The sequence below is a fragment of the Ctenocephalides felis genome, unplaced genomic scaffold (assembly GCF_003426905.1).
Source record: "Ctenocephalides felis isolate EL2017-DRISC unplaced genomic scaffold, ASM342690v1 CF-g0.4_SCAFFOLD_01170, whole genome shotgun sequence".
Taxonomy (NCBI): domain Eukaryota; kingdom Metazoa; phylum Arthropoda; class Insecta; order Siphonaptera; family Pulicidae; genus Ctenocephalides; species Ctenocephalides felis.
The window spans coordinates 6,305,572-6,328,826 of NW_020537324.1; the positions used below are offsets into that span (position 1 = coordinate 6,305,572).

Consider the following 23,255-nt stretch of genomic DNA (forward strand, 5'->3'; position numbering starts at 1 on the left):
CATAACTCGATCTTTATTTATGTTTTCCTACAATTTTTGGGTTACTGAAAATAACCATCCCTTGCGACACCTTGCGATTTCCTTCCCAACATCGCCGCGCCGGCGCCTCTGTCCGGCATTCCCACGTGATCCTCGCTCCGCGCGAATCACAAGCCGCCGCGTGATACCTACACATGTACTCCGTTACGCTCGTAAACGTGCCCGAAACAAACTCGAACAGTTCGCGTTGATTCTTCTTGTTGATCGGCTGCGCGCGCTTTTTCTTGCGTCTTTCCAAACATCCTTTGGAGAAAATTAAACAAACCTTTGATAAATCTTCTATTTCTACGATTCAAGATAATTTCTTCGGGCTTTGCTTTAACAGCTCGCGTGGGAACGCTCGTAAATGGGCAAATTTGTTATGCCCGCTTGTAGAATGTTATATGGTTGTACATCTGTGAGATTTTGTTATACCGTGAATTGTTGCATTTGGCGTTATATCATTATTTCGGGTATTTGGAACATTGTTAAAATTTGAAAATTTCAAAAAAATCCGTGAAAGGAATTTTGAAAAACGTTCCTTATTAAATAAACGACGTTGAAAGTTATTTGTGGTCATAGTACTGCAATGTGTCCTATCACTGTGGAAAGGAATAATAACGAATCTCATTCCTGTAAGTTTAATGTTAATATATTAATTCAATCTCTAACTTAATTAAATTCCATTGATTTTATTTACATTGTATGTAAAACACGTGAAATGAACAATCGTTTAGTCTATAGATAAAGTGAAAGTTTTGATTCAACACAATGTTTATCATGTTACTTTTTAAAACTCTATTTATTTCATTTATAATATTTTAATCATTTAAACTGGGTCCTCAATGATAATGCTGAATTTTATCAATGCTTTGTTATAAAAGATAATACCTACAAACAAACATTTCAATGAAGTCTCACGATGATTTTTATTTTTTATACATGGTTTATGATTTACATCCACGCATTTTTAAATCTTAATACCTTTATTATACAGAGCGATTGTATTGCTTTCTCTTCGATAATTCGTGTAGTTAAAGAATCCAAATATTTGGATTGAAATGAATAAAATTTCGTCAAGTATTTATTTGCATTCACCTGTGATTTCCCTGGAAATGATCTAAATATTGTAACATAAGCTCTGGCGGCGCTAGGGCACGCGTGGGCGTCGGCAAATTTAGGTCCAGCAACGCCCTTTGTATCCCCAACAAGAACTCTTTGTTTAGGCTAAATTATAGTTGATTTAATATATAGTGAAAGGAATTTATAGCCAATCAAATGACAAAATTGCACAAATTTTAAATGACTAGAAACATTGCGAATCCCCCTGAAGCTCGAGGCCGTCGGCAACCGCGTACGACCTCGACACTTAACGCCGCCACTGCTAAAAAATTTTCAGAAAATTCTCTATAATCAGAAGAAATATATTTCAGAACCTTTGTTTGTTTACTACAAAAATTCCTGAACCATTTTTTGTTAATTTCGTCTGTTATCTAACGGTATGAAATCATATTTAATCATAACACGAAGAAAAAAACTAAGCATTCTATCATTATAAATCAAGTGAATGGAATTCTCTGTAAGAGTTTCACACTATGCCACGCTTTGTCAAACTTTAGCGACGGTAATAAATTATGAACACTTTATTAAAAAGCCAGACGAAGATTTGAATTAGTAGTTTCTGGATGAAGATGAAACAATTTTTTGAAAGGTTATTTAATTTGCCTTAGATGTATATCACGACTCCTAGCAACTTGAACTCAATATTTGAATGACGTTATGTCTATAACAATAATAATAATAATATATAGTAGTCTATGATGTTAGATCACAAATCATTTTGGAACTTAAACATATATACAATTCTATTTTAAACTAGGGATCGATCAAGTATTACGTAAGCAGATTTATTACAATTATTTACCCCCTCCATCCCCCTTGTCAGCAAAAGTAAGTAAAGCTCTTACCCCCTACCCCCATGCTTACGTAAACATTTTGCAATTAATGTAAAAAAATAAAAATACTACCTATGACGTAATCGTCATTCATTCTCCCCTGCCCGCCATGTCAACCCACATAAGCAAATCAACAACCCCCCGCCCCCCTATAGTGCTTACGTAATACTTGAACAGCCCCCTATCAGTTGACATTTTATTGTCATTCAGAAATTAGCTTAATAATAAATAATAAAAAATCCTTGCTATTATGATAGAGTCGCTATTCCTCCACCAAAGCAAGATATCTACTTATGGAATGTTTCTTACAATTAGCGCCAAAGTCTCAAAAGTGCATCACATCTTCAGGAGATAACCTCTTGCATTATGTACAATTGTCATTTTTTAGTCATCTATTGTTGACATTCGCTTTGTTCATATAATTGACATCGCAATGTTGTGTGGAATATTCGATACGAGAGAGAAAATTACCCAAGGCCGTCTATGGTCACATTTGAATCGGTCGACTAAGTTCGAGTCTGATCTCACAACACTCTATCTGGCTGAGTAGAGATTCTGTAAAAGTAGTTAGAACTCATATGACTCATTCAGCTATGCTGGTAGTTTTTCGAAACAAATGTATACATGAGTATTAGAGTAATTGTTAAAAGCAGGCTTGAAAAACTGGTGGAATGGTTGAGGTTGGAAAGCTAGGGAAAAGGCTTTGGACTTTTGAACAATGGATACTTCAAATCAACTTTATATTTCAATGAGTATACGAACTTATTTATTGAACTTCAAATACATATCACGTACTCTGATTCTTCTGCTTCCACAAAACGAAATCTGGATTTTGTACGTGGTTTTCGATGTTGGTTGGAATTCCGAACGATGGACGCTCTATGCATTCGAGTGTAGGCAACACATAAATAAGCTCTCTGCCAGATGAGCTCTTAAGACGCTTTATATGCATTCCACGGCGTAATGTAATTGCCAATCGCATTCCTGCTTGTTTTTAAAAATCTATGTTCTATGATTACATAGTACTGCTAGAAATTAATTCCTTGTTAGGATAATAATTAGAGTAATTAGAGCTAGTAAAAGCTTGCAACTTATTTTCAAGTTTCTGCAAAAAAAATAGTAATTATGGAGTTTGTTATTGAGTTTAATCAGTACCAAGAGAAGGAACTGATAACTTCAAAGAGGACGCAAAGTACCAATATAAATGATCATGTAAATAATAAATAATTGAACTTGGGAAAGTACTCTTAGAAGTTACCAATATATTTATAAGTTATCAATTTACTGCATCAATTGAAATTTCTATCAATTTTTTTCATATTTGCAAAGTACGTATCTAAACTCTCTATAAAGTGCATTTGCACCAGTAATTCTCAGACACTTCTAAATTTTGCTTACTTTTGCAATGCACATCTAAATATGACCTTTACAACTGCAATTATCATTATCCGTTATTATCCACATGCCGATATAATTGATTAATGATGGAATGATCGTCTAATAATAAATAATACTCAGAAATTGATTTTTCAAAGAATAAATGATAGTTTTGATTGATTATCCTATGTGATGCTAATGATCTTTTGAACTCTTTCTGTTTATGATTTTTATTTATTGAAATACATGCGGTCTTGTTTATTAAAAGGAAATGGGGTTATCTTTATTGATGTAATAGTAATTATTTATAGATAAAAATCACAGTTTCGGTGATTTCTTAATAGGGCTATAATTGAGTTATGAAATATAATATCATAAATGGTAAGAGTTAAGTATCCACTGGTTTCATACTCACCTGATATCAAGCAGTAGCGATATCAGATTTTCTTAATTTTTCGGGGTATTTCTGCAAAAATAATTGAGTCAAAAACACCAATCAAGAATGTTAAAAATACATCACAGCGAGAAAGGACAACTACTGGGTTACCTTCTAAATTTCCATCTGTTAAAACAACAAACCAATTACTGAATGTCTTAATATGATAATAGACAAATTTTAATTAGAGTAGGAATAAAGAATTTATCATCTATTGCCATTATACGGATAATAATAATATATAATATTTAATAATGACTCAATAGGTGATATATGTGAATGTATTAAATAAACAATTGATAGCAATTGCATAGTTATTCTAAAATTATCAATGTAACGCAAAACATTCATAATAATCTATTTATAAATAATTACAATTTATTTAATGATTTTGAAATATTGATATAGATGCACTAATGTCGTCTTAGTTGAAAACAGTTTTGTAATTCTCTATAGTTGATTGAATAATTAGTTTAAATATATCTTGAATGCTGATGAATTTTATAATATATCATTCATAGTTATGGTTTTTCATTGATATTTACATAGTACAATACTCACATCAATATCTTCAATGTCAATATCTTCAATGGATGAAGGTATAGAAACTTAAGTTCTCTGGTTGTGGATCGCTGGTCCTACTCAGACCATGCACTCAACTTTGGTCATATTTTAGTGCAAATTTAAAGTTGGTATTATATAATACACCTGTTAATATTTTTGTTTACAAATCAATGACAGTATGATGGGGCAATGGTTACATCTCAAGCAAGAGAAAAGTGTGCCTTCGACTTCACACGAAGCTTAAGTTCGTTGAACCATCTGCGTATGTGCACGCATATTTATAGTCGTACCTACCCGCATATGCACCTATTAAACTCAATAAATGGATTCAACTAAGAAAAAATCTATTTTAGTTGATAACTACATTTTTATAGAAATTTCTTCACAATATAAAACAACTCTATGCGATCGAATTGGCACTCTGTTCTATTCAAACATGTTTTATTGATGATAATAAGTTGTCTTGTTTTTGTGAGATAAGTTTCTAAGAACAATTAAAACCTGATAATAAAATTATTAGCAAGAAACTATGTATATTTGAAGAATAGATCATAGATGTTTTATTGCTATCATAACAATAATTTATTTATAGTACTTATAGCTGAACGTCAATTAAACTTCTATTTATGTTTTACAATGCACGTATATTATTTTTATTATTACTGCAACAAAATAACAAAAAAATCATGATTATTCTAACGAGGTTTCTGTGAAGACGTCCTCGTGGCGTGGCTGTGATTTGCACAACGCCAATGCAATATTTGCATTTCGTGTCAAAGCAATCAAAACACTTGTTACGACGTCTTGTAAATCCCCATTTAACAATGGATTCACAGAATAAATGTCTTATTCAAACAGTAAAAAAACTTTGCTTCAAACATAAATATTTTTATAGTAAAATCCATTTAAGTTTTGTCTGTTTTTATACTCATTATCACTTGCACATTTTTTTATCTTTTATTTAATTACATTGTTTGGCAAACTGTTTTTTTCGGTTTACCTTGGATAAACATTAGAGGCAGGTGACTTCTTTAATTTAGTAGCTTTTGCCTTTTGAGCAACAAAATTAGTTTTACTTGGAGAATCAAGTCGCGCGGGCCAAATTCATCAAAATAACGTGAGTGAGAGAAAAAATTGATATTCAGATCTATTATTTATAATATAACTTTCTATATGGTACCAACATTATACATATTTTTTTATCTTTGTAGTTTGCCATTCAATTTTGATAAATTGATTTATTCACAGTGAAGTTTCTTTTTCCTTTGTGTAGTTTTCTGTTTCAAGTTTTTAGTGAAAATATGATATTATGTATATTTTTCCATTTTCCATAAACTTTTACTGTCTTTGTCGGATGCTGTGAGCAAACAAAGCTTTGCTTTGTCCTCTTGACGGGATGTAGTATGTATAATATATATGATTATGGCATTTGAGCAAATTGGTGACAAAGATAATACAATTTCCGCTTTCATGCCAACGCTTTTGTGATAGTATAGCATTTTTATTTGGATTGATGCATAATAAATATAAGTTTTAAATGTTCCTTTCAAAAAGACTCTGTTTTATATTTATAAGACCTTAAATGGAAGATTCGGTGTTATATATTCTGCAATACGTTTAGTGTTTAGTATTTAATTAGATTTCTTAACAAAAACTAAAGTAAGCCAATGCATTAACTTATTTTCAATACAAACGATATGGAAATAATTTGCTCAAGTATAAATTTAAACGACAATCCAAATTATTCATTGCAGTTGCATATAAAAAAATGCTTAGATTTTTTAAAGTGCCTAATATGTTGCTATTCATTCAAATAAGAATAATGTCTACTCTATTTCAATGCATTAACATAGTTTAAATAGCAAAATAACAATGAAAATACATAAATTAATCTAATAAAAGAGTGTGGTAAAAATGAAGAAAAACCGTTTGATTTTATTTAAAAATGTCTACTGTTGCTAATTATTTAAAAAGTCTAGCCTGTTGCTGCTTCATTAAATAATGAATATGTCTAGTCTATTCTAATACATTAACATATTATACATAGAAAAAATAGTATAAAGAGACATTCATTTACTCAAGGTATAAAAGATTAAGTCACCAATTAATTTTCTTCAGGAATGAAGTATAAGAAAAATCTAAATAAATAATTTGTAATTTGTAAAAATGTCTAGTCTGTTGCTGCCTAAATAAGAAAAATCTCTAGTTTATTTTCATCTGTTTGAATTAATATTATTCAGTTATTTTCTTGTTTTGCCATATGTTGTAATGACTTCAAATACATGTAACTGTATAGAATTAGAGAGTTGATCATTATGTCGACTTTGTATTGTCAATTTATTAAAGAGCCTACAGAATAACTCCATCCGCATTCCATCTCTATGCACTTACACACAATCATAGATACAAACACAAAAACATATATATATATATATATATATATATATATATATATATCCAATTAATATATGTTTAAAATGTTAAACGTAGTTCATCTTTCTTTTATGCAATACCTTTACATAATACACGGACGTCAATATTTACAACCCAACATGTATACCTTCTTCGCGTTTATTATGCATTAAAAATTATCATGTGGAAAATACTTACATTTCAGTTAATTAAAGAAAGTATTTTATTTCTTGTTGTAAAACTTTTAACAATAGTTTCTAATGACGCCATTAACCAGAAGTTACTAAACACTTAAATTTTATATATTATGGTCACACTGTAATCTGGTCGTACACATTTTTAGCGGATAATTTTGTAGACTGTCTGTGGAAATTTAGATTGAATTTCAAGTTAATGCAGGCTTTCTAGTCCATCCATTCAATTTTTACATTACTTGAATTTCGAACGCGTTAAAATCTCATTTCGACAAATATTCTTTTAAGTTTGCAAGTAACTGTATAATTGTGTATTAAAAATCCCATCAGCGCTCAGGCTATTATCACAATAGAAAACAGCCAGATAATTACTATCAGCAAGCATGACTATGTCAAATTACTTTTCGTAATATTTTTTTTAAGCACAATTATACACTTTCTACCATTTACGTATGTAATTCATTCATAGATTATTTAAAAAATTTCGATTACACATAAGTTTCGACCTCTTGTCAGCATTCGAAAAATGGTTTCGAAATTTTGCTGATTTAGCATTGCAAAAATTTATTATGATATTATTATGCATTTTATCATATCTTTTAATGATGCTCACGAATAAATCAGAACGTCCATTATAGCAACTAGAAGAAATATCTAGAAATGGTTTAATTGCTATTATAGCGTAACCAAGACATATAATTTTTCATTTGTGTATTTTTAACTTTATTAGAAAATCGAGACGATAATTAAATTTCTGCAATATAATTGGAAGAAATATATAGAGCGGTACATGCAAGATATAAATATGAGTGCAATGATTTTTACTTATTTGCTATAAAGAAGATTCATTTTAGATTTTGCAGCGAGCGTAACTTTCTATTTCTTCGTTTAATGAAATAATTTTTGATGTTTCTTAATACTAGAATTATGCTATTGATTATACAATATCGTTACAATTTATCTCTAGCTTGTAAGTTTATACAGCACCACTAATAATTTAAAAAAAAAATCTCGATATTGTGTCTTGTTCCTTGGTGTTCCTCTGAACAGATAATTATTTATTAGTATAATTAAATAATGTTACATAACAATTTCTACAGTTATACAAATATACTAAATATTTAAAAATTCAATTATCATATCAGCCAACAGAACAGGATCAGCCAAATGGTGTACAGTAATAAATAGTATGCCCAAACTGTTGACAACTGTATATCTGTATTTTAAGAACTCATAGTATATATTATTTCAGCAAGTTTGTACACCTGATTGCATAGATTTAATAATGTTCTATTTTTATAAATTTTCGCATTGCATAAAAAGTAGTTATATAAACTATTTTAATTATCTATGTTAAATTTTTTTTCTTCACGCGTGCTTGCACCGAACGGTTAGTGCGTGCAGATATTTCAATAGCCGCTTGCTTTAGTTGTATAGGCAATGCAAATAATAAATTTCTAAAGCATAATAATGTCAGATCGTCAAGTACAACAGCTTTTGCGATTGTTTTTTTTTCTTCTTTCATAAAGGCATTGTCTTATGTCTTACCTTACAAGCCAAGGCGAGAAAACAGGAAGCGTATTAAATTCGTGTTGGGCAGAGCTTGGAAACATAGAATAAAAGAATTATTATATGATTATAACTTTATTACTTATTATATAGATCAATACGGTTCTAAGTGAAAATATCATTTCCATCAGTATTATAAAAATTCTAAATATTTGGGGTTGGAGTTGCTTTCTAAAATGCAGCGTAAAGGAAGTTTCAGCTTAACAGTTCATAAAACTCATGAGTTCTGATCATATGATAATAAAATATTGATGAATTTTGGCAGATAGATATTTAGAATAAAATTTTTAACGACTCAACCGAAGTGCATTGAACCACAATAAAATTACCCTGCGGGAATTTAATAAAAAAGTTAATAAGCTAAATTTTTATAGTAAACTGGCAAATTATTCATCATCAACGGTATTACGTACTATTTTATATTGTGTATAATAGGTTCAACTGTTATTTGTTCATAAACGTTTAAACCTGATTCTTGTCTTATTCTTTTATATTCTAGTACTTGTTGTAATGTCTACAATTGGTATTTTGATCTATTTTTTATTGTGGATCATAGGTTCATTTGCTGGTTGTTTCTATTGATTCAAACTTGATTTGCTTTTCGAATAGCTTTTTTAAGATATTGTAAAGGCATTTTCTTAATTCATATATATTTTACATAAAAAAGGGCAGGACAAAATTTAGACTAAAGTACCTGTGTGATGCTAAAAGCAAGTATTATTCTGATAATGGATGTAGGGCTTGTTAACGTTGAGCTATATTTTATAAAGTCAAGATATATAGATTTTTTGGTAATAAATATTACGAAGAAAATATTCTTGAAATTGGAACAGCACTTCGTTTATTTCTAAAATAAACACGAATCAATTATGCATATCATGAATAATACAAGCATCAATGTACTTAATTATCATGGTATACTTGACCACAATGTTTTCAATTTCTGGCTGCAATATAAATTATGTATTATTTTCATGCTATATATACGACATTTTCATCACACGATCATGTTTCACTGTTCACAATCGTGCAATAAATATATCGACTTGCACAATTGGTTGTTTCAACAATTCATAAAGAGCAAATACGGGTGCGGGTAACACGACACATATGTTATTAATCACTATAATCCGATATCATTTTCCAGTTAGACTTCAATTGTTAAGCAAGGTATACTGATTAATAGAATGTGCATAATACGATAATGCTTGCAATTTATCTTTTGTCGACGACCATTTTCTTGATAAACATAAGATAGAAAAATTAATGAGCAACTATTTTGTGACTATCTAATTATTAGATTATATTATCTATCATTATATCGCTTATGTTTTTCTATATATAGCGAAGGAAATACGTTAACGTACTTCATAGTTACAAGAAAAACCTCAGGTTTACTCTTCTGAAGAAACCTCGCATAAAAAATGTTTCTAGAAAATATTTAGTCTAAAAAATAACTAACTGATTATGAATGAAGAAGTGTGTGGTAAAAGAGGCAACTAAAATAAATTAAATAGAATGTTTACCCACTGCAACTCATGTCACATATAAATGCTCTTTGGGCTTATTAATAGGCAAATCTAAAACATCCTATTAAATTTCATTGAACATAATCTGTCAATACCATCCATTATTTAATTTTAAATTACGTTTATATAAAAAAATTTAAATTAAAAATGTTAAGTTTCTACGCGGTTTTGAAATGATATTTCACCTTTCCCAAAACTTATGGATTAGCACAAATATTTTAAGACTAAAACTGGCCAGATCGGTTCAGCCGTTTTCGAGTTTTGGTGAATATAACATAATATCGACCTCCATTTTTATATATAAAAAGATTATTAACTTATTGCATATATTTTGCATCGTGCTCTAAAGAAAACCGTTTTTAGGCATTACTTATATCGCTTTTGTGGTTTCAATTAACAATGATTGTTTTGCTGACTATCTAAATATTATTTACCGTCGATTCTATATTTGCATTAAAGAAAGTTCAATATTATTTTCAAAAGCCGTTAAACAAAATGACTAGTCATAGTGATTTTATATTTGCTATTGAAATTTTGTTTGTTCTTGCGTATGAGTTTCAAGCAAACAAACGCATGCATATATATGCATTTATGATAATTTTGTTATTTCCATATTGTACAGAAAGCATACGATTGAATGGGCATTAAATCGAGTTGTGTCGTTTCCTCCTCTCATTTCCTTTAACGGCATCCGGCGTGTTAACTAATCTTTATACTTTTTTATTTGCCCACAACTTATGTTAAGTGGTCATAATCATTTTGTACATACTCACATTTAGATAATTGTTTTTGTAAACTTGTAAGAAGAAATATCTGATATGCACTGCAGAACATTACCACTTATTTTTCCTGCTCATTGCCCATATTGCATTAATTACAAACTTTCTGAAGGAGAAGTTCGCCAGAAAATCCTATTTGATATCTTATATTTCAAGTCACTCGTTGAATCATTGGACGATCAATTCGATTTTTTGTCGACGAGTTTGGTAAAGATACGCTTTATACCTATGCCTATACGATTTTTGACTATTTTGATGAAACTTTATGGAATTATAGAGTCCATGGTCTTAAAAGTATTACAGGCCTGCGAATATGGGTTTAAATATAAAAAAAAAGTTTGGAATGAAGGGAACGTGCCAATACTTCTAAATTTTAACCATTTAAAGTTTTTGAAATTTGACTTAAGGCATAATGCCTCTTGCATCTATTTTTTGTATTTTGAAATCTCTACAAACAAAATGTCTGTCTTTTACATTTGTGTTGAAATTTGGAAGTGTTCTGCTTACTGCAGTTTCACGGCTTCTTCGAAGTTTATTTTTTCTATGTCTTCTTTTTCTATCGGATTAAAATATTTGGTAACGTCTTACTGTTACACCACATTGGGAATCCCATTAAACACCTGCACGAGAATTTACAAGTAAACAATGCCTTATATCTTCTAATTTTCATATGGAAACTTTCACAATTAAACTGTGCAATCTTTACTTTATTGCATTTGTAATTTGAACTTCGACATCTTACATATCACATTATTCCACATTGGCATTTAATGTCACCTCGTTTAGATAGCTTTTGCATACGTTATCAATTTTATTCTAAGATTGTACTATTATGGAATGGCGTTTTAATTCATAGGCTTTGGTCGTTAACCTGTTTCAGGGTTAAACGATACAATGGATTACAAAGCGATTCAATCTAGCTGACAAAGCTTGAATATGAAATTATCAAATAGTTTTTATGGCACACGAAAACTGTTAAAAAACGATAAGTGTGGTTATAGAGGTCAGAGAGGAAGTTACTGGGGATTTTTGTATTCAGAATAATGGTATAATGAATTTAAGGTGACTTCATTTATTGCATTGATCTACTTTCAAAAAAAATTGTCAAACAGAACTTCAGCTTTTGTGATTATACTGCTTAACTGCTTGAAACATCATATTTACTTAGGCAGTAGTTTTCAATATTTTACAATAGCATTTCTTATAAATGCCATTTATCTATTCTTGAACAAAAGAAATTCGCATGTGTTTCTGAATATCTCAAATTTCATACACATTTAAGACATGATTATAAACTATATCCGCCATAAGCCATCCGGCCGCCTCCAAGGCAACTTCACCTCGCTCAAAGAGATTTATTTACCCATCCGTTTTAGGAACAATGAGGCGTCCGTGCCGTTTTGTTTGATGTTCCTGTTTAACCCTGTTTCAGGAGACTTCTAAGGTTATAGTATAGTCATACATTCAGAACCCAGTTATTTCTTGGTCTTCCTTTCATAAATATAATATAATGTATGCGCTTGTATTTATAGTTCTATGTCGTGTTAAAGTGCTTTGCGCATAATTAGCGGATGAGCATCGTCCTTCAGAACGGCGATTGCAATTCTTCTCTGACAACGTCAGCATTTGCAACGTCATGATAGTAATGCATTTATTATTAATGGATGATTTTAAATATTTAGTTGAAACTGATCAGTGTTCAATATGTAACCAGCAATTGTGAAATGCCACATATTTCTTTGGTCTTCTTCGTGAATTAGTGGTTAGAGCTATGGCATTTCAATCAGAAGCTCCAAATTAATAATAAATACATCACATAAATTTTGGACAATCTTTTGGATTGCCTTCTGGAAACCAACGTAGTTCAGTAAAATCTTCGCATCACATTATATAGTTCCTATATTTAAAGAAGTATCATTAGTTGATTGAAGAGAAATCAGCACAAAAATCCTTCTAAAATGATATTTTTCTAGGGGGAAACTCAAACGCTTGACCCATCTCTATATATTGAGTTTATTATTAGAATTTTTGCAATACTGATGATTTTTTTTAGCATAAGGGCTAATTTTACTTGAAATCCTATTTAATTTAAACACGAATCACGGTTTACGAGATCTAACAAAGTAATGTGATCAAAAAAAGGGAAGAAAAAATATTTGCTCAAAAATTCTTATTCTTGCATGCAATTATTATAATTTTTTGCATTGTAATATAATATATTGATGTTACAATTTTCAACGTTTTGCTATCATCAGGCTACAATTCTTCAAATTTTTTGTATGAAACTAATTAATTTTCAACACTATTTCATTAACTCACACTAAAGTAGGTACAAACATGTATCTCAATATAATAAATTTACTTATAAAATACACATTACATAAAAATCTTTGTTCAAACGTTCTCTGATCTTTGTTCTCGTCTTATTTGTTTTTTTTTAATCATTCGGATTTTATGGTCTAGGAATATTTATTTTCCAATGACGTTAATTTTTCGTCTGTCCGAAATTCGACCTTGTCTGCTAATTACAAAATCCCAGCAAATTGCCGGGACGCTTCTTGTTAATTGAGAAAAATTGAATTACGTGCAGACTCTCTGTACTGTTTGCATATTTACATATTTGCACTTGCTTTATGCAGAATATGCATGGCTAAAATATTTATCTATATCATATTTTAATGAAAAAAAATTCCAGTGTTTGCACGGGTAATATTTTTCTGTTTTCGATGTAACGTACTTAATCTACTCATCAAACACATAAGAAACTGTTTAATAAAATTGCGGTATTTATCAAATGCAAATTTTTACTTGTTAAGTTGGAAATGAATATAAATACTTACTTGTTCTATGTAAAATTCTCTTTGTAATTATACCCGTGTATAATTTTAGATGTTTTCTTTTCATGTAAACAGATAGGAAAGCAATTAACGACTACAGTAATTATGATAATGTTTTCACTCATTATAGCTATTAATACATAATAAAAACCTAGCTTGTTTGAAAAATATGTAAGAAAATCAACATAAAAAATAATTATTTTATTATATGAATTTTGAAAACAATAAATGCAATCGAATAGATTTGAAATCTAACTAGTGGCGCAGAGCATCGTGTCTTAAGGCAAATTTTATTGGTACTTTTAAAAAAATTTCAGCTTTAAATTTTTTTTTGAGAATTTTGAATGTTTTTGGGCGTTTTTAAAAATTATGAAATCATTTCACCAAATGACATTTTTTTAAAACTTGTTTTCCTGGTTTTCCGAAACCGCTGGACCTGCTTTTGCAAAAATTTAATCTTAATTCTTAGTTATGTAAATAAAAGTGAAATGTTTTTTGAGTTATTCAAATCGGATGCTCCGTTCTCTCTAAATCATAATTGCCATTTTCTGCACTCTGTGTGTTCAAAAGTGTTGTACCAACTTTTGCCATAAATTGTACGTTTCCTTACCACTAGTAAGCAATTACTTTTTGAATAATTCGAATCGGTTGAAAACGTGGACTAAAAGTTGTATTCATACGTACAAACACATCCATTTTTTCTGAGATATGCCAAAATATTCAGAAACCTTTGAAACGTAGAGATATGCAAAATAAATATTTTTGGTTTTTAAACTATAACCAACTTTAGACTTTTATTACTATAACCAACTCTACGGGTTCCAAGAGCCATTGAATTTGTATCAGTACAAATGAAAATATTGTTCAAATAACATTTTTATTGATTTCACAACAACTTGTTTGTTATCTAGAATTTAAAAACAATTGACTTTACACGGTTCTTTCAAAATGTGCATTCAAAGCATTGATTTCGATCATCTATTTTTCCAATTCACGGTTTGTTTTCAAACAATGCATTTCACTAACAAATACATATTATTTGTACAAGCTTGACGTAACCGACGTCATATCTGTATAATTGATTCACATAATCTGGAAATATACAATGACCAAAATAATTATATTTTACAATACAAAACGGCGCCGGCCAGTTTTGTTCTTTGCACAAAACAGTACCTGCGTCAGAGACGAATATGTTATTTGCATATTAAAGACATTTGGAGTTTGTCCTGTCGGTTATAAAACACTCGACATGATTAGCAATATTTTTGCTTGACAATAGATTATAAAATGCATAACAACGACCAGTCTGAAAGATATTTTTATATTTATTTTACCTTGTCGTTTCATTCCTTGCATAAAACATTATGAAAATGTAGGTGAGGAGGTTACGAATGTTGAAAAGATAATTATGTGCTTTAAGTAGCTTGCTAATTAGGTCACTTACCAAATGACACTAAGACTGGTTTAAATTTAATTTTTTTATTACGTTCATGTAGAATAATTTAAATTGTTCTTTACGCTTTTGTCAACACCGTCATACACATAAAAACTTAATTTAAATTTCACACGTCTTCAGCGTTATTGTGTCTATTATTATTTTTATTGATTCAGAAAGTTTAACAGCTGCTTTCCCATCATTGCTATGTAGAAACTTTTAATTGAATGTTTTTAGTGTTGAACGAAAATATACTATCGGCTGTAAAGTAACTCGTTAGCAGTTATCCAATAATTAAAATAGAGAGAAAATAGATTGCCAGGAAGAGCAGAACATTGTTCTCTCTTATCCTTATCAATATTTAAATGTAGGATAGTGTATTACGTTGTTCCCATTGTAATAATTCGATAAGTTGATTGACACCAGCATCCATCTAATACGTCTTATCAAAATATGACCTGTCATTTAACAAGTTCGGATGTTGAATCTGCTTTGACGTCATTCAAAAATCAGTGAATTTCCATAGTGTCAAGAAACAAGCAAATAATTTAAAATATGCCGTTTTTGTATATATTTGGATCCAATAGGTCGATGGAGTGACAAGCTGATTTATGATCGTGTTGCAATAAATATGTAATATTTTTGTAGAGTTATTTAGATTTTGTGATTACATTGATAGGGCTATCAATCTGGTATGTATTTGATATCAATGCGTAGGTCAATTACACATGATCTGTAAACAGGCTTCTATGATTTTAACCATCCTTTTATTTATTTCTTATTTCACCATAAAATTTACAACTGTTTCTAGTAGACACTTAGAAAATATGAAGAATAAATAAATAAATAAAAAGTAAACGAGCACAGTATCACTTCTACTTTAAATAATAAATACAATTGAGTAAGGGGGTGTTCATTAACTACGTGAGTGATTTTTAGGGATTTGATTTAACCAAATTCAGGGAACAAGTTATTTAAATCCACATTTAACTAATTCTAATTATTTGAACAAAAAGATATTAAGTGAGTTCTCGCAGGGTAAGTTATAGTAATTGCAAAAAAAATAAAATGAAAATTTTTATATATCTTCACGTATCTGAACATTTTGCCATATGATGCCATGCACCACTAGTTTAAATCCTCTTAATTAAATAGCTTATACATAAAAGAGAAAATTATTATAAAGTTTTTAACTTTCATATCAATATTTTTCACAAAACAAATGAACATATTGTTTGTTTAAATAAAAATGACAATATATAGTATTATAAACTATATTTACTACTGTCGCATTATCTCATTAATTAATAAATACTAATTACCCAAAGTAATTCCAATTACTCACTAATTGTATTCATTCTATACTTGACTTCGGTACGTATTAGTAAATTTCATAACTCCTTCATTCACCATTTTAATCCTAATACCATTGTCAATTTTATAAGTATTAATCAAATATACTAAACCACTTTTCCTTTTTCCAGGGGACGGTTCAAAGCAAGTTCGTGTCGGACAACTCTGCACCCCAGTGGGCACCCTGCACATAAGTGTAGCTTACCGTACCAAGATGACCATCTCCCCAACAGCTTCTGGTGGTGTCGCGGTTGCCGGTGGTGCTGGACCTGTTACCGGAAACGGAACGAGTGGTAATAATACCAGAGACAACTTATTGATGTTGAAAAGCGATCATTTCCGGAGAGATGCCAGCCCGAAGAGGCAGAACACCAGGCTCGGCAGAGTTGTGTAAGGATAAAATATTTAAACAATTATATTTTGGGTTAATTTAATTTATTTGTGCTTGGTCTCAAAGTTCTTTTCATGATGAATACTCATATGAAAAATAATTTAAAGCAGTGAATCATATTTTTTCGAATAATAGAGGTCACAGCAAATTATTCTTAGTAGTTCATTCTCTAATCTATTTAACAATTACTATATATAAACACATACAGGATACAGGACAGATGCAAAAAGAATATTTTTTAATTTTTTTATTGTTCTACCATTTCAGAAATGAAAAAAAAGTCATTGATCTGAATAAACCGATGCGACCAGGAGCTTTTGTTGATGTGTCCAGAGTAAAGAAATATACTGAACAAGACTATTTATTACCTGAAGAACCTGCTTTTAGTTGGTTGCTTACCAAAAAGGTACAATATTTTGATGCACTTTTATTTATTTATTGCAAAACAATATTTAATAGATAAATTATAATAAACGAATCTTATTTTTCATAGGATGAAGTAAATAACAAAAAGAATAAGTCACCAGACACAAATGGTGACTATGTTATAAATGATATGTCTGATGATAATTTAGAGTGCCAAATTGATGCAAATTGTTGCAATAATAATAATGATCCATGTAACCACAATCACAATCAGAATGATGATGCTAATCATGATGATAAGGATAAATCTGATGATGATAGCATGGAACGAACACTTTCTGCAGAGTGAGTATTAATATTACCAAAAATAGTTGACTTCTTTCAATTGTGATTACTGAATTTTATGTTTTCTGCTTAGGAGTATGACAAACTGGAATAGAACCAGTAAAGATAGTGATGACAATGAAGGAAGTCCAAGAACTCAGGAGAAACGAAAATCAAGGTGGACATTACCTGTTGAAGATGAAAAATTAATGAAAGAACTTGTAAGTGTTACAGTAATATTTTTTGCAATTATTGTTTCAATTACATTATTTAATTATGAATTATCTTTTTCTCAGCATTTTCCATTTGCCACAACAAGTTCTCCAATTGGCGACCTGGCCAGGTTCTATCGTGAATGCTATCATGCTCCACCACTTCAAACATTTGATGCACCTGAAATGAAACCCATTGATGCGATAGGTGATGTCACCGAACAGTTACAGCAGTTTGAAGTCTCATTAGGTGAATTTGATTCAATGGTCAGCTCATTATGCCAATCGGGAAATAACAATAGTTCTTAATTATTTGACTGGTTATTGATAGATATAATTATCTCTGGAATATGTGATGTGTGCACTTAAATTAAGTGTCATGTGTTGAGTCAGTTTTTATATGATAAAAAATGAATGCTGTTGCAATAAACCACGTTTTTAAAATGTGGATGATTTATTATCAAATTTATTGCAATTTTTATATAGATTAATATTATATATGCAAACTTGAGTCAGATATTTATCAAAACATTATGAACACATATTTGCAGTCAAGAGTAATAAATATTAGCAAGAATGGTAATGAATTTTAAAATTTTGGGTCTAAGTTTTGAGTTTTGGGTCACTTCTGCAAAGTTTTTCATACAGTTTTCAGTTTGATTATGCAATTACACTAACTTTTAAATGAGTTATCTTGTTGATTCCATTTTAAAATTGACTGCATATTATGTGATGTATGTTTGTCATTACTTATATATGAATATTTACGTTTAAGATGTCTGATTACTAAGGTATGGATACAAAAGTGATTGTATTTATGATTGTGATTGTGTGCTTTAAAAACTAGTTTCGATTAATTTGATTTGAAGCAATGGTGTGTGATTCGATGAAGTGCCATTAAATGCAGGAATGCTTGATTCATATTAGATTTTTATATAATTGTTGCGTTCAAATTATTTTCTATATTTAATTTAAAATAGATAATATAGATAAATAACATTATTCAAAAATCATTTATTATATTCTATAGATTTACATATTTTTATATATAATAAACAAAACTTTAAAAACATATAAAATAAATAAAGTTATATCTGAATAGTAATTTTAACGATTGCTTTTACTTATTAGAATGTGAAATTTTACACAGAATTTATATATAGAATCATAAATATTATATTTATATATTCTGTTATTTATCTATATCATCATATGTTCCATATTTATTTTGACTATTGCTTTAAAATGCATATATTGATAAATTAATTTATTTTAGTTTAAAAAATAACATTTTTTTATAAGTTATTTATTTTCTCTTTTTGTTTTGATTTTTTTTTCATTTTGGTATATTGAGAGAAAGCGAGAGCGAAGTATTTGTATGATGATTATACACCTGTTTTATGTGTATGCAGGTATTGTTATTTATAATCAATATATTGCTAGACTGAATTGTTGCCTAATATGTTTTGTAGTTTTAATAGAGAATTATATTATTGTCAAATATAGTTAAGTATTATGTTAAATTGTAAATAATTGCTTATACATCTATCTCAAAGAGCTTACATTTCAAAGTTTCATATATTTACTTCAAAACAAATTGTAAATTTGCTCAATAATAACAGATCTATTAAAATTTCCCATTAATGATTTTATATGAGATGCTAGAATTTTATAACATGTAGAATTTTATATAACGGTTAAAAAAAACTTGCTTCTTTGGTGCAAAATGTAAAAGCATTTGGTAATTTTATTACTTTTTATATAAAAATGAAAATGTTATAAAATTGATAAATATATTTTTTGCGATTTATGTGTGCGCGTAAATTGTAAGCCGGGATTATAAATAATATTTTGCATAGTTCTTATTTCTCGGTAGGCATTAGAAATGTATAATGGTAATTAAGTTTAAATTAATTTATTTTTAACAGTTCAGTCTCACTTTTGCATAAGTCATAGGCCGGCAGTTCATGAAATAATAACAGTGACATAATTTGTATAATTCATTTATTTTAAGATGATAGAATTATATTTGTTTAACATATCTATAATTTTATCAAAAGAATATGGTGAATGAATATGTTGTTAGCAGAGAATATGAAATTTATAAAGAAGTTGCTTAAAGGAAATTTAATTGAAGTGATTTTAGGTAAGATGCTTATTTTTTATAGTATGTTTGTAATTTAATTATTCAAATATTTCAACAAATTCTATGAAATGTATGTATTTCATATAAATGATGATATTTATTCTATTGTTAAAATAGAGACTATTATTATGATACTCAAGGTATATCATTTTATATTTTGTGCTAACAATATTACAAGATGCAAAAATGGTTCTATTTTGTTAGAAGACTGATCAGTAATATAAATTTTAGACAAATAGTATTCAACTAAAATCAAATGATTTTTTGTCTTTTAAAAAAATTCAATTATGAGACTTCAAGAGTTTGTTGAATGCAATTACTATATAAATTTAATAATTATATTATAGCAGTAAAATATTACGATTTAATACAACCAATAATAGATACATGTTTGTTTAATTGTATTAATAGTAGTATGACACAAATTTTACATGATACCAAATATATTTAATTCTTTAAACAGCAGATGTATATAAGAGATGCCAGATATCCTTTTTAGGTACTTTATCATAGGAATATTTCACAAGGAAGATCAGCGAATTTTATTATAAATTATGAATTTGTATTGCATCAAGATTACAGAGAACAAGATCACTAGATTGGCTGAAAAAGTTTGAATAAATCAAGTGTGAATTTACAGTTGAAGTTATCTAACCCAACATGGAACTATTGAGGTGAGTCCATATTTTAATCTGAGCCTATATTACTGAAAGAATAGTATTTATCATTTATGATAAATGACATGTTTAATTCAATTATTCCATCATTACTCACACAAACACCAAAGAATTTAAATAAAATAAACTATTGTATTGACATTTATTTCTTAGTTACTACACAAATATTTGCAATTTATTAATTTATTCATAAGACGCTGGTGGATAGTAGTGGAAGTCGAACCCTGTTGCTTTCATCTGAAATAATTTAATTTTTATAATACAGTACAGATAAACAATACTAATTTATAACCATTATCTTACAAAAATGAGAGTTCCAGTAAAGACACCAACGCCAGCAAGAAGGGTTGCATTATATTTCCTTTGGCGGGCATCGTGTTTAGCTTGCCAGGATCCTTGTGGAGTTGGTAGCTCATTCATGGATGGAGGAACATAATCTGCTGGAGGTCCATGATGACCGTAGGAGCTGTTTCTACATTGTCCACGAACAGCATCTAAGGTAGGAAAATGTTAAAGTATACTCGTCAAGATATTGTAAATGAAACAAGAACTTCTGGGCACGATATGTAGTAATCTCGATATTAAATAGATAAATTGTAATAATCAGAAATTTATGAACTTATAGTCTTTATGCACAAATTACGTAACCTATATGATAATATATAATAAATGACTTACTCATGCGATTCACGGTGCTTCTAACAAATGGGCGCAATGAAGACATTATGTAGAATAATTTTATGCTTAATTATTAAAAACAATAAGGATCTACTTGATAAAAGATCCCAACAAAGTGGTCAAAGTATTTGCAAATGGTCTCTATATGTCAATTTAGTTTGATGAGTATGTTGGTAGACATGACCGAAGTGAAGTTAGTTGCAAAATACAAAACGAAAATTATTTATATAAAACATTTCAAAACAAGCAAGTATTATTATATTATTATATTGTAGAGGATAGCAAGTACAATTGAATCTGGCTAATTTCTAGTTTTCTATTTTTTTAACTTAAATATCATTAAACATCTCAAAGTTTTGTACAGTTTTGTAAGTTGGGCATAATTATCAACTGTCATAATGGCCACAAGTGTCATCTGTCAGTGGCATAAAGCCTACTAGATATATAAGTAAATGAAGTAAATGTTCTTCAACAGTTCTTTAACAAGTTGTTTGAAACATTTTAAACAGGTAATTGTATTGTCTAAATATTGTGTAAATGAAAATTTTCTTTGATGCTTGAATATACATAGTTAATAGTTATTTCATGTCAACATCTTAATATTATTTTGTTTGATATTAGAATAAAATGTACTTACATTTTATTTATAAGCAAGCCATAATCAATAAATTTATAATTTTTTATTTAATCATTTCAGACTGTTGTCAAGAAAATGCATCCAATAACTTTGTCCGATATGGAGTGTAGCTGATACATTATAATATCCATATACCGCTAGAAGAACTTTCTGAACTCATTTGGCCAGAAATATACAGCTCTACAATGGCTTTACATATAAAAACCATCTTTCCTTAAAGACGCTGTTATATTTATAGACTATATGAGAATTAAATGGAAAATGCTGTGCTAGTTAACAAGATAAATTCATGGGTAAGTAAAAGACAATTTAGACCTTTGAATTCAATTAAATTTTGACTAGGTTTTCGGACAATGGCTTATAGTGTTATGAATTTTATATTATCGAACATACAAGATTAGATCTCTCAGTAACATAGCATCTTGATCTCAACTCAGTTTGGTCATATAAATTGGTGAGATTTTCAAATGCAACAATTTGGCTACTTGCACTATTACAATAACCTTTTGCTTTCATTACTTTTGGTTTATTGATGATTTCTATTGCTTTTGAGGAGGAGCAGTTTGTGATCGAGTAGCTTATTGCAAGACTGTTTCCTCATCTATTGTTGACTGTATATATCCAGTAGGATTTGTTTTTGCTTCTTCAAGAACATACGGTAGTCTTTGTGTCATGAGGAAAAAGAACTCTTACTTATTCTTGTAAAATTGGTGATGGCAGCAATTCACCTATCTATAATAAAATAGCATTCATGATTGTGGGAACAAACTTATGATTTGGTCAATATTAAATTCAAAATGTCTACATAATATATATAAATTGTAGGAAGCACATCAAACTTCTATCATGGAATTCTGTTGTTGCAAGCTTTTAGAGAATGGTGCTGGCTTCTTCAGATTATCGAATCCTACAGTGTTATTAAACATAATATAAAGAAGAATACAAGTTTGCCAAAATGCCACAATTACAAATGGAGCAAATTTGAAGTGAGTTTCAATAGACAAAGTGTTCAATTCATTGAATAATAGCTGACATATTATATATAAACAAGTTGACTTCAGTAAATACCAGTTATAGATAAATAACTGGTGCATATAATTTTGTCATTATAAAAACATATTTTAATGATGTGAATATTATTTGCAGTTAACTGCTTTTGGACACTACCATTGAAAACAGTGATCTGATACTTGGTTTTGAAGCCATTCAATCAGCAATTGTTAATCTAATTAATAAAATTTACCCTACGGGTAATTGATCATGATACTGTACCAGAAATTATAGTAGAGTATCCAGGTGATGAATTATTAGATCAATGTATGACTAGTTGAATATACTCATAACATCAGAGCTGAATTAGCTG

At 29.3% G+C, this 23,255-nt stretch overlaps 2 protein-coding genes across 2 annotated transcripts; one reads left to right on the top strand and one right to left on the bottom strand.

Annotated features, from left to right (window-relative positions):
* Nucleotides 1–414: 414 nt before the first annotated feature.
* Nucleotides 415–18,354, top strand: LOC113368083 (autophagy-related protein 13 homolog). Its single transcript, XM_026609647.1, has 6 exons — nt 415–653; nt 16,593–16,851; nt 17,120–17,258; nt 17,346–17,563; nt 17,637–17,763; nt 17,839–18,354. The coding sequence occupies exons 1-6, from the start codon at nt 608–610 to the stop codon at nt 18,061–18,063; spliced, it is 1,014 nt and encodes a 337-aa protein (XP_026465432.1). The 5' UTR covers nt 415–607; the 3' UTR covers nt 18,064–18,354.
* A 2,351-nt stretch (nt 18,355–20,705) lies between these two features.
* LOC113366707 lies at nt 20,706–21,416 on the bottom strand. Its single transcript, XM_026608363.1, has 3 exons — nt 21,256–21,416; nt 20,881–21,071; nt 20,706–20,814 (listed from the first exon to the last, which is right to left on the bottom strand). Exons 1-3 carry the CDS (start codon nt 21,299–21,301, stop codon nt 20,761–20,763), a joined length of 291 nt encoding a protein of 96 aa, XP_026464148.1. The 5' UTR covers nt 21,302–21,416; the 3' UTR covers nt 20,706–20,760.
* Nucleotides 21,417–23,255: the final 1,839 nt, after the last annotated feature.